This window comes from Mobula hypostoma, chromosome 17 (genome assembly GCF_963921235.1).
Source record: "Mobula hypostoma chromosome 17, sMobHyp1.1, whole genome shotgun sequence".
NCBI lineage: Eukaryota > Metazoa > Chordata > Chondrichthyes > Myliobatiformes > Myliobatidae > Mobula > Mobula hypostoma.
Window position 1 is genome coordinate 57,864,657 of NC_086113.1, and position 13,001 is coordinate 57,877,657.

The 13,001-nt window shown below is 44.8% G+C and overlaps 1 protein-coding gene across 1 annotated transcript in view; it reads right to left on the reverse strand.

Moving 5' to 3' along the window:
* sirt5 (sirtuin 5) overlaps positions 1-4,548 on the reverse strand; it is a 31,933-nt gene extending 27,385 nt beyond the window's left edge. Inside the window, exons 1-2 of the mRNA XM_063069951.1 lie at positions 4,416-4,548; positions 3,258-3,387 (exon numbers count right to left, since the gene is read on the reverse strand). Coding sequence (XP_062926021.1) covers positions 3,258-3,369 — 112 coding nt within the window. The 5' untranslated portion in view covers positions 3,370-3,387; positions 4,416-4,548. The remainder of the gene's footprint in view (positions 1-3,257; positions 3,388-4,415) is intronic.
* Between the last annotated feature and the right edge of the window lie 8,453 nt (positions 4,549-13,001).

Sequence of the window (13,001 nt, forward strand, 5' to 3'; positions counted from 1 at the left end):
AAAAGAGAGAAAACGTCGGAGATGGTGTGTATGACCATTGAACGGATTGAGGCTGAAGGAGGGTGAATTTTCTGTGCTTGGCTGGCCACTGAGAGACATGGATGAGGAAATGCATTTCAAATATTTTCGGATGTCGGCAGGTAGATTTGACGAGAAGAAGCAACTGGAAATGCATAGGAGGAAATGCAATGCTACCAAGCTGACCAATCACAATTGTTGTGGTCTGCGTCGTTGCGACATGTAGTTGAATTTTTGGGGAGGTGCGCATTTTGTGGATGTCTGCTAAGAGTAAGGATATCAGGTATACTGTATAAATCCTCTGACATTAAATTGAACCACTGAACCATCCTGTAAATCTTTTCTGCTCTCTTTCCTGTTTAACAACATCTAGCAGGGTAATCAAAACTGAATACAGTACCCCAAGTGCCCTCATCAGCGTCCTGTGCAACTGTACTTCCCAACTTTTATACTCAGTACGCTGACTTATGGAGACCAGTGTGCATACCAAAGGCCTTCTTCAACACCTGGTCTAACTTTGACTCCACGTTCAGTGAACCATGCATTTGTACTCCAAGGCCGCCCTGTTCTACAATACACCTCAGTCCCCTGCATTCGCTGTGGAAGTCCCACCCTGGATTTGTCTTTTCAAAACGAAACACCTTGCACTTATCCAAATAAAATTCCATTTCACATTCATTTCACGTTCAGCTGCTCAAGAACCCCACCCCCCCGCAATTTTTTCATCACCTTCATTGCCCACACCACCAACTACTTTAGTGCCAAAATTTCTACAAGGAATAATTTTAGTAAGAAATTTAGGAAAAAGCTATTTTCTCAGAATATAGAATGCAGAAGTTGTCAATTACACAAATGTTTTTAAAGGAAAGCTAGCTAAGTATGTGTGAAAGATCAGAAAATTGTATTTCAGGTAGAGTGGAACACTTCAGAGATTATTACTGGTTGTAAGGTGTTAAGTTTAAAGGTCTGCTTGAAATTTAAATATTTATGAGATAAGTTACTCAGAAATGAGGATAATGATGGCACATTTAAGATTCAGAACTTTTCTCCAACACTGATGCACAATTAAATCAAGCCTTGTCTAGTCATGGGATTTGATAAACCATTGACTATTCAAATTGGTAGATTGGCTTTATCATCACATCTACTGCAGTATATCATTCAGAGAAATTCATTACTACAATAAGACTGCAGAACAAAGTAGCACAGTTATATAGAAAGTGCAGTGCGGTGCGGGTAAACAATAAAGTCTACGAGGTCCATACAAGGGTAGTTAAGAAAGCTTATGGGGTGTTAGCTTTCATAAGTCGAGGGATAGAGTTTAAGAGACGCGAGGTAATGATGTAGCTCTATAAAACTCTGGTGAGGCCACACGGAGTACTGTGTCCAGTTCTGGTCACCTCACTATAGGAAGGATGTGGAAGCATTGGAAAGGGTACTGAGATTAAGGGAGCTAGGGCTTTACTCTTTGGAGAGAAGGAAGCTGAGAGGAGACATGATAGAGGTATACAAGATATTAAGAGGAACAGATAGAGTGGACAGACAGTGCCTCTTCCCCAGGGCACCACTGCTCAGTACAAGAGGACATGGCTTTAAGGTAAGGGGTGGGAAGTTCAAGGGGGATATTAGAGGAAGGTTTTTCACTTGAAGTGGCTGGTGCATGGAATGCACTGCCTGAGTCAGTGGTGGAGGCAGATACACTAGTGAAATTTAAGTGACTACTAGACAGGTATATACAGGAATTTAAGATGGGGGTTTATATGGGAGGAAGGGTTTAAGGGTCCGTACAACATTGTGGGCCGAAGGGCCTGTACTGTACTACTCTATGTTCTATAACCTTGTAGGTGGTGGAGGTCAAGAGCTCATCTTATTGTACAGGTAACTGATCCTATACCAATTAGATAGAAGCTGTCCTTCATCCTGGTGGTAAATAAAAAGAGGCTTTTGCATCTTTTGCCTTATGGGAGGGGAAAGGACAGAGAACACCTAGGGTGGGTAGGTTCACTAATTATGTTGGCTCCTTTATCAAGACAATAAGAAGTGCAGACAGAGTCCTTGGTGGGAAGGTTGATTTGTTTGATGTACTGAGCTATCTCAACAAATCTGCAGTTTTTTTTGCAGTCAATGACAAAGCAGTTTCCATACCAAGCCATTCTGCATCGGGATAGGATGCTCTCTACAGTACATTGATGAGGGCCAAATGGGACATGCCAGATTTCTTTAGCCTGAGGAAGTAGAGGCACTGTTGAGTTTTATTGGCTGTGGCATTAATGTAGTTGAATCAGGACATGTTATTAGTAATGTTCACCTTGAGGATCTTGAAGCTCTTAATCCTCTCGACTTTAGCACCATTGCTTTAAGTAATCACATGTGCACTGCTCCTTCTCACTGAAGTCAATGACTGGCTCGTTTGTTTTGCTAACATTGAGGGAAAGGTTGCTGTCATGATACCACATCACCTAGGCTCTATCTTTTTCCTGTACACTGATTCATTATTACCTGAAATACAGCCCATTAACATGGTATCATCTACAAACTTGTAGATGGAGTTAAAGCAGAATCTGGCAAGGCAGTTGTGAGTGTATAGGGACTACAACAGGGGGCCAACGATGTAGACTTGAGGGTACCATTGAGGTTATAATCGTGGCAGAGATGTTACTGTCTATCCTTGACTTCCTGACCAACAAACTGCAACCAGCAAGGCTTGGTAGGCAGCTTTGATGGTCGGACTACACTGGTGAGGCTGAGAGGGGGGATCTTGATGACTGGGCATCTCAGGATCTCCATACCTTCCGCCAAGGCTTGTGATGATGATCATCATCACCCACTGTCGCTTGATACAGCCAGATGCCAACCAAACAAAGCCTCTTCCAAATCAGATTTACAAGAATGGTACCAATGATTAGAATTTCAGTCAAATCACTAGAAACACAAGTTCACACTTTCGTATCTGAATCCTGGTCCCCACTAACCCAGTCACTTGAATTAGTCACAATACACCTGTAATTTAACTTCTTCACCATTTTAATCACTTTATACCCAAATGTACATTTCTCTATAGTTGAGTCCATCTAACTTCTGTAATTAAAACTCAAAATTACAATTTATAACATTATAACGTTTTAGTTCTCTATCACAGCTCCAACCAGAGCCCCATCTATCACATAAAAATTTGCAAGTAGGAATTATTATTGGCTTCACAGTTTAATTATACTTTTTTTCCTCTACCAAGTACCTACCTGAACTAGGGCGCATTATTTCAAGTTTGATTGTCTGCAGCTTGGAAGATTGCTTAAGGCAATGGGACATCTGTGAAACAAACCTCCTGGTGGTAAACTGAAGAAGAATCATCGCAATTATTGGCTGATTCTGGAAAAGAAATTGTTTTTTTTAATATGCAGGAAGTTTCACATTCTCTTTGTCCTCAAAAAAATGAGAGATAGATTTCATTATGTCACAATTCATAACAGGAGACGCTTTATACCTGGACGTCTGCAGGACGTCTGTATAATTAGTGCGGTTATACTAGATAACTACAATCACGAATAACAGAAGCATTTTACTGCAATACCAGTAGAAGTTGGCATGGGTCAATGCCCTATTCAGTCCAAACAAGATGTCCATCTAAGCCAGCCGATTTACCAAGGTAGCGGTTAGTACAACGTAATTACAGTTTAGGGTGCCGGAATTCGGAGTTCAATCCCGTATCCTCAGTAAGGAGTTTGTACGTGCTCCCCGTGGAATACGTGACTTTTCTCCCACAGTCCAAAGCCATAGCGGCTAAGTTTATTAGTCATTGTACATTGTCCGTGATTAGGTTACGGTTAAATCGGGGGTTGCTGGGTGGTGTGGCTCCGTATCGTTAAATAAAAAGAAAAATAGAATATTTGACTCATATTCCTCCTTCCTATTCATGTATCTGCCCTTGCCTCACTTGTGCACCACCCTCCGTGTGTGTGTGTGTGTGTGGGGGGGGGAGTGAAAGAGTTGCCCCTCAGGTTCCTATTAAATATGTTTTCCCCTCTCGCCTGAAACCCGCTTATGCCCTCTGGTTCATCATTTCTCAACCTTGGGACAGCACTCTCGTGGTCAGCAGCATACCCAGATTGAAGGCAATAGCTCAGTGTAGGCTTCTCACGGGAGAAGGACTTCATCAAGCCCACTGGCAGGGCCATGAGCCCGGTGATCCAGCCAGCACCGAGTTGTTGGCATGAAGGGACGAGGGCAAAACGATAGGATTCAAGGCCTCAGCGTACGTGTTGACTGTCACAGGTTGGGACTGGGACGGGAGAAACTAGGCAGCCGAGCCCGAGGCCCCACAGCTTGCGACCCGAAACCCTCGCCCTACAGCCGAGGTAAAGCTACGGACGAACACGTTCGCCTGATCCCAAGCTTACCTGCTCTCAGAACTGGCGACTACAACAACTGCGTCCGCCGACCCCAGCACGGCGGCTGGAGCAGGCGCCCAGTGCCGGCTCACGGCCAGCGCCCCCTGTAGCACCGGCGGTCCACTCCTCCCGCCGCAGAGTGGGACGCGGCACGTCCTTCAGACAGCTTGGGATGTTCGCACGGTGCTGATCGGTGTATTGCACACAGAGAACGCATGAAAGTCATGCATAGAGAGACCCTGCTGCCTAATAAATACACGCCAGGACAAAGGCACACACTAGAAACATGCACACTCTGCAGATGCTTGTATTTGTTGCACGGACTAGAAGCCTTAGTACCAATGCATTCCTCTCTACATAAGCACTTTACAAGGTCGCCATGAAGGGTGTCCGCCTGGGACGTGGGCTCTTTATACTCCCTGACCAGCCTTTATCCTCCTGCATTACTTGGGATTTCCAAGATCAGCAGATCCTTGAATGTTCACTCTTTACATATTTCAAAGAGTTTACAAGCACACATTCCGTGACTTGCAGCGCAACTTCAGTCTTTTATTCCATGCTAACCCCTTTTCAGTTCGATTGCGGCGATCGGAATGGTGCTGGTGGTTTGTTGTCTGGAAAAGGGACAGAGAAAGAACGACTGAGAATTTAAGTGTTGGAAGAAAGTGGATTGTTGAGTGAGGTGGTCGCAATGGGATTATGAAAGGGGAGACGGTCCAAGGATGGGAAAGGTCGAAATTGAGAGAAGTTGTTGTTAGATGTGAACAACAGGAGGTTGTAGGCATCAGTGTCAAGTCCATCGTTATTGGGTGCGAGCGCTAGGACGCTGACGTGTATACAGGGGCGTATATGCGTTAATGTCGATGCAACAGAGCCCGATCTCCAGTTGTCTATGACCCTTGTCACTGATCAACTACTCTAATCTGTGTGGTAGCTGTTGTGCAACAGCTAATTCATATTAAAATATACCTTCTACTCCACAGTATGAAGTCTGGGATTTGGAACATTTGGACGATTGGACAATCCCAATCGTCAGAGCTCTGCTGCCATAGCCCAGGATGTTGTATGCCTGTGTGAGACATAATGGAAGGAGATGTCCAGCTAAAGAGCAAAACTATTTTCAGAAGGACAGATTGGAAGGGAGCATTATGCCATGGGCTGGGGTTTCTATCAAGAATAAGCAAGAATGTTGTCTCCTCAAATCTCTTGATGACCTGCCACTCGCACTAACACAGAGCCAACACACTCCAGTTGTTAGTCCGTATACATCCTAATCTTGGATGCTACAGATGAGGTCAAACTTAACCTTGAGAAAACACTGGAAATATTACAGATTTAGACAGCTAGTCATTGCCTGATCGAAGAGCTTTTTGACTCTGGCCCTGTTCTTGACATGAGTGTCCTTGACTCCATCCTATATTGGATTTCAAGTCCAAAAAGAGTTTAGAAAGGCAATATGTCAACTGAAAAACAATGATGTCTCAAAAGCAGATGTTAACCTTGCTGAACTTCCAAAAGTTGGGGCAGGAATTTCAGTCTTAAGTTCACGGTCTCAACATCCATATCTGGGAAATGGAGGAAATGGCAGGAGATCTCAGAGAGTCAGTGATTGTGGGCAGCTTCCACTGAGGTGCCAGATCTGACCATATTAACTACAGAGCAGGCTGACACAGTGAAAATCATAACGAGGTCTTTCTTATCTCTCTTCTACTGTTCCTTCCATTGGCTGAAGAAATAATATGAATTCTGTACACATAGAGCCCTGGTGGGTATGATATTCATTGAACAACTTCAAGAGAAATGCACAATGCAGCATCATCTGCTATATATGCCTTTTTATACCTTACTGTACCACTTTGACTCTGAGAGAGATTATGAACAGGAGATTCTGCAGATGCTGGAGATCTTGAGCAACATACACAAAATGTGGGAGGAACTCAACATGTCAGGCAGCATATATGGGGGAGCTTAGGAAGGTTAATGGCACCTAACGGCGACTCCTTTGCTTGCATCTTTGGAAACAGCTCTATTTCTATCTTTAATATCTCTAGTTTTCTTTCAGGGTTCTTTTGAAGACCCTGACCTGGAGTTTACACGCTAACTATGGTTCTTTGCAGGAATGGGACCCGCTCTCAGGGTTTCACAACTGGCTGTTGTTCGGCACACCAAGGGCTCAGCCTAAGAGCTCTGCTGGCCTTTGGAGGACCGGGTTTTCATGGCTCTGGAGACAGGGGAATTGGAAATCAGTGTCCGAGAAGAAGACTGGTGTGGTGGGGGAGATGGAAGATCTAAGGCTGTGCCCAGAGACCCGAGACCTTTGGGCACAGAGATCGGAAAAAGCGATGCAATGGACTTTTAACATCACAATCCAGCGAGTTGTTTGTTATGTCTCCCCCTCACAGTGAAATGGAGACATATCTTTCTCCCTTATTAGGGAGAGAGAGTGCCTCCGGTACGTTGAATACTGGGTGAACAAGTAGTCTTTGGAGGACCAAAAGTCTGTATCTTTGCTGTTGCCATGCTCACGCTTGAGTGCTTGGTGGTGGGTGCCGATGCCTTTTTATTACTGGTGGGGGAGGGGGGGATTGTTGCTTGCTATCGCTTATGCGCGGGAGGGAGGGGAGCTGGGGGGGCTTTGGGGTTCTAACATTTAACTGACGTTAATTCTTTGGGGGCACTCTTCTGTTTTCGTGGATGTTTGTGAAGAAAGAGCATTTCAGGATGTATATTGTATATGTTTCTCTGACATTAAATGTCCCTCGAATAAATAGTTGGCATTTCAGGCTGATATCTTTTGTCAGGATTGGGAAGGAAGGGGGCAGAAGCCAGAATAAGAAGGTGGAGGGAGGGGAAGGAGTACAAACTGGCCAGCGATAAGTGAGACCAAGTGTCACAACCACAGATTCGGCAGCGCATCAGATTCGGCAATAGCGCTTGTGAATGTGCAGGTGTCAGCTAATTACTATCTCATTGTGGTAGTTTTTAACTCCATTCATTCCCTCGTAGCGTTTGTCGAGACTCGGACATAGAGATAGCTATGTTTCACTATCTGCATTCCACCTTCCCTGAGAAAACTGGACTGTCGGGTCAGCTGACTCTGAAGACTAGAGGTATTTGTTTTATTCTTAGCTGTTCTTTTCAGTCGCAGTGTAGGCTTCAATTTCCATTTGAGTGTTTTAGTCAACAGCCATGTTTGGCCTAGAATTTATTGTTTTCTTTTTCCCTTTAACACTGTTCACATTAAAGTCTGTGATCTATCGACCTGCATCAGTGTCTCTCATTCCGCACTTGGGCCATGTCCGAACCTGGTGACACCAAGTGAGGTGGAAGGTGGGGGTGGGGGGTGTAGGGAAAGGGAGGTGAAGTAAGAAGCTGGGAGTGGATAGGTAGTTGTGACGAAAGAGGGTTACAAAGAGTACACATAGGTTAAGATGTTAACTGTCCTGTGCTGGCACCAGTGGGATCAGCAGTTGATCTGCCACCTGTCTTCAGGAGAAAGAGAGATAAGGAAGACAATGGAGCAGCATTTGGAAATGTTAATGAAGAGACGAGAGAGTTTAACGGAAGGAGACACCGGTCTGAGATTTGTCAAGATCGGCTCCTTTTTGAACCCTGAACTGTTTGAAGTGTGATGGACAGGCGATACCCCAGCAGGGGGATAAAAAAGGGACAGGTTCGCTAAGGCAGGACACACACGACACCACGAGGTAGCGAGACCCTGGAAGCAGTGCGCCTCCCACAAGTCGGTGGGAGTTTTGGAGGGCTGGTCGCGGGACCAAGCTATAGACACACAGGGTGGAAAGATACGATCGGCGGGAACCTGGTGTGTGTCCGCCCTTGCCTGGGTGCCAGGTTCATTGCAGAGGAACGATTGTATCTGAAACGGAGGGGTCACAGTCGGTGACCTCAGAAGACATTACAAAGGGCTCGCCTGAAAGCTGACTGTGAGGAATATCGAAGGTCTGTTTGGAATCCGATTTGAATATTCATTCGCTCTCTCTCTCTCTCTCTCCCACGGCGACGGCGATTACTGCGAACTGAGCTAAACTGAACTCTGTCACTTTGAAACTGGTCATTTACCCCGAGACGATGATAGAGCTTGATTGATCCTATTATCCTAGTGCTGTGTACATGTGTGTTTATTCATTGCTAACCTGTTGCATTTATATCCTTACTATTAGAGTACTGTGTTGCTTATTTCTTTAATAAAACTTTCTTAGTTCCAGTAATCCAGACTCCAACTGAGTGATCCATTTCTGCTGGTTTGGCAACCCAGTTACGGGGTACGTAACATAGTAAAGGTAAAGGGCTGAAGAAGAAGGAATCTAATAGTAGACCACGGAAGAAAGTAAAAGAAGATGGGAACTAAAGGGAGGTGAGTAGAAGGGAAGGAGTGAGAGGGTAACCAAAATGGGGAATGGTAAGAACCTGGTGGCATGGTGCGAAGACAATAACCTATCCCTCAACGTCAGCAAGACGAAGGAATTGGTTGTTGACTTCAGAAGGAGTAGCGGACCACACGACCCAATTTACATTGGTGGTGCACAAGTGGAACAGGTCAAAAGCTTGAAGTTCTTCGGGGTCAATATCACAAATGGCCTGACTTGGTCCAACCAAGCAGAGTCCACCGCCAAGAAGGCCCACCAGCACCTTCACTTCCTGAGAAAACTAAAGAAATTTGGCCTGTCCACTAAAACCCTCACTAATTTTTATAGATGCACCGTAGAAAGTATACTTCTAGGGTGCATCACAACCTGGTATGGAAGTTGTCCTATCCAAGACCGAAAGAAGCTGCAGAGGATCGTGAACACAGCCCAGCACACCACACAAACCAATCTTCCGTCCTTGGACTCACTTTACACCGCACGCTGTCGGAGCAGTGCTGCCAAGATAATCAAGGACACGACCCACCCAACATACTTTTCATCTCTCTTCCCTCCGGGAGAAGGCTCAGGAGCTTGAAGACTTGTACGGTCAGATTTGGGAACAGCTTCTTTCCAACTGTGATAAGACTGCTGAATGGATCCTGACCCGGATCTGGGCCGTACCCTCCGAATATCCGGACCTGCCTCTTGGTTTTTTTGCACTACCTTATCCCTCATTTTTCTATTTTCTATTTATGATTTACAATTTAAATTTTTAATATTTACTAATTTTAACTATTTTTAATATTTTTTATATTTAATATTTGTAATCCAGGGAGTGGGAAGTGCAGAATCAAATATTGCTGTGATGATTGTACGTTCTAGTACCAATTGTTTGGCAACAATAAAGTATAAAGTATAAAAGGGAGAATGAGGAAGGGGAGAATGACAGGAATTTAGAGAAATCGATGTTCATGGTATGGACATATCTTGACTGGCTGGAAGATACTTCGTTGGAACCTGAGTTTGGACTCATCATGGCAGTAGAGGAGGCCGCGGACAAACATATAGAAATGGGAATGAGAAGTTGAATTGAAAAGGGTAGCCTCCTTCATCTCCCACTCACCCAACTTCCCTCTCTCCTGGTTTCCCCAGTCACCTGCCAGCTTGTACTCCTTCCCCTCCCCCCACTTTCTTATTCTGGCTTCTGCCCCTTCTTTTCCAGCACTGATGAAGGGTCTCAGCCCGAAACTTCAACTGGTTATTCTCCTCCATTGATGCTACCAGCATTTTGTGTGTGATGCTGAGAAATATTATGAAGAGTCTTTTGCAGTTTTGGCTGCCCTCCACTGTAGGCCTGCCATATGATGGTATGTAAGCTATGACATGAATCCACAATAGATACTAGCTCTCTCATTGTCTCAACACTTAGTCTTTTATGCTGTAATATTGCACCTCCCCTCCTTAAAAGTGGAGCTTATCTACAGATCAAGTAGGAAACCAGTTTGATCACTGTGAGTTTGGTCACCAAGCTGCAGGTGACACCAAGGCTCAGCCCTGTCATTCACTGAAACATATGGGACACTTGGCCTCAACCTTAACAAATACAGAACAAAAGTTATCTACCATTCTACTCCAGATTCCCAAAAACATTCTACCCCAAAGTCTATCACTGAAATCAATTGACAAGAGAAAACAATTGTTAGACTCCTGAACAGACTTCTTCTTTGATGATGAATTCTTGAAGCCTCAGTGTACTGTGTCTCCCAGCACTGCACTTTCTCTGTAACCTTAACTCTATGCTCTGTGTTGTGTTACTGCTCTTCCCTTTGTACTATCTTAATGAAACTATGATTGGAATGATCTGCATGGATGACATTCAAAACAAAGTTTTCCACAATATCTCTGCACAAGTAATAATAATGAACTAATTACTTATTCATTCATTATGGGCCATGTCGAATGACATGGGCGATTGTGGTCTTTCCTCAACCATCATTGTTCTTGGCTAATTCTTCCACAGAAGCAGTTTGCCATTGCCTTCTACTGGACAGTGTCTTTACAAGACCGATGACCCCAGTCATTATCAGAGTGTCTGCCAGGCGCCAGTGGCCACAAAACCAGGACTTGTGATATGCTTTCACGTGACCCCGATCGAAGTGCTAAGCTGGTGCTACACCTTGTACAAGGGTGACCTGCAGGCTTGCGGAGGGAAGGAGTGCCTTACACCTCCTCTGGTAGAGACATGTCTCCACCCTGCCTCTCATTTCTAGTTCAAAATGTCACCCAGTGCGGACATGGCCCAAGTGTGGAGTGAGGGACACTGAAGTGGGTCGATAGTTCACAGACTTTAACGTGAACAATGTTAAAAGGAAAAAGAAAACAATAAACGCTAGGCTAAACATGGCCGTTGACTAAAACATTCAAATCAAAAACGAAGCCTACACTGCAGCTGAGAAGTACAGCTAGGAATAAAACGAATACCTCTAGTCTTCAGAGTCAGTTGACTGGACAGTCCAATTTCTCAGGCAACGCGGAATGCAGATAATGAAGTGTAGCTATGTCCATGTCTGAGTCTCGACAAACACTATGAGGGAATGAATGGAGTTAAATACTATCATAATGAAATAATAATTAGCTGACATGTGCATATAGAAACATAGAAAACCTACAGCACAATACAAGCCCTTCGACCCACATGTCCTTACATTAGAAATTACCCAGGGTTACCCATAGCCCTCTATTTTTTGAAGCTCCATGTATCTATCCAGGAGTCTCTTAAAAGACCCTATCATTTCTGCCTCCACCACCGCTGCCGGCAGCCCATTCCACGTACTCACCACTCTCTGTGTAAAGCACTTACCCCTGACATCTCCTCTGTACCTACTCCCCAGCACCTTAAAACTATGCCCTCTCATGCTAGCCATTCCAGTCCTGGGAAAAAGCCTCTGACTATCCACACGATCAATGCCTCTCATCATCTTATACACCTCTGTCAGGTCACCTCTCATCCTCCATCGCTTCAAGGAAAAAAGCCGAGTTCACTCAACCTATTCTCATAAGGCATGCTCCCCAATCCATCCTTGTAAATCTCCCCTGCACCCTTTCTATGGTTTTCACATCCTTCCTATAGTGAGGCGACCAGAACTGAGCACAGTCCTCCAAGTGGGGTCTGACCAGGGTCCTATATAACTGCAACATTACCTCTCGCCTCTTAAACTCAATCGCATGATTGATGAAGGCTAATGCACAGTATGCTTTCTTAACCACAGAGTCAACCTGCGTAGCAGCTTTGAGTGTCCTATGGGCTCGGACCCCAAGATCCCTCTGATCCTCCACTGCCAAGAGTCTTACCATTAATACTATATTCTGCTATCATGTTTGACCTACCAAAATGAACCACTTCACACTTACCTGAGCTGAACTCCATCTGCCACTTCTCAGCCTAGTTTTGCATCCTATCAATGTCCTGCTGTAACCTCTGACAGCCCTTTACACTATCCACAACACCCCTGACCTTTGTGTCATCAGCAAATTTACTAACCCACCCCTCCACTTCTTTATCCAGGTCATTTATAAAAATCACAAAGAGCAGGAGTCCCAGAACAGATCCCTGTGGCACACCACTGGTCACCGACCTCCATGCAGAATATGACCCGTCTACAACCACTCTTTGCCTTCTGTGGGCAAGCCAGTTCTGGATCCACAAAGCAACGTCCCCTTGGATCCCATGCCTCCTTACTTTCTCAATAAGCCTTGACAGGGTACCTTGTCAAATGCCTTGCTGAAATCCATATACACTACATATTCACGAGTGCAATTGCCGTATCTGCTGTGCTGCCAAATCCGTGGTTGAGATGCAAAAGTATCACTAATATTACCCATCTCTCAACAACTTGCGGGAATCTCAATGCATGACCACTCAAGATGGAGAAGTAGCTTTTGAAATTTTGCTCAGGACTATGAGTCCCTCGTCAGGACTCACAGAAGCTCAGCATAAGTGGTGAAACGATCACAGTACTTCACAAACTAAACATCTGTCCAACCTATCAGACATCTTCGGCAGAGTCTGCAGGTCCTAAATTTGCTGTAACAGTTAGCTCGGTCTCCACAGAACTGGATTTGAAGTGACACCTCCTCAAGACCCAATGATTACTTAAGAAGATCAGCATGTATGGATGCACTGATGGGTTTGAGCCCAGTCCATCACAGGTGATACCCTCCCCGCCAT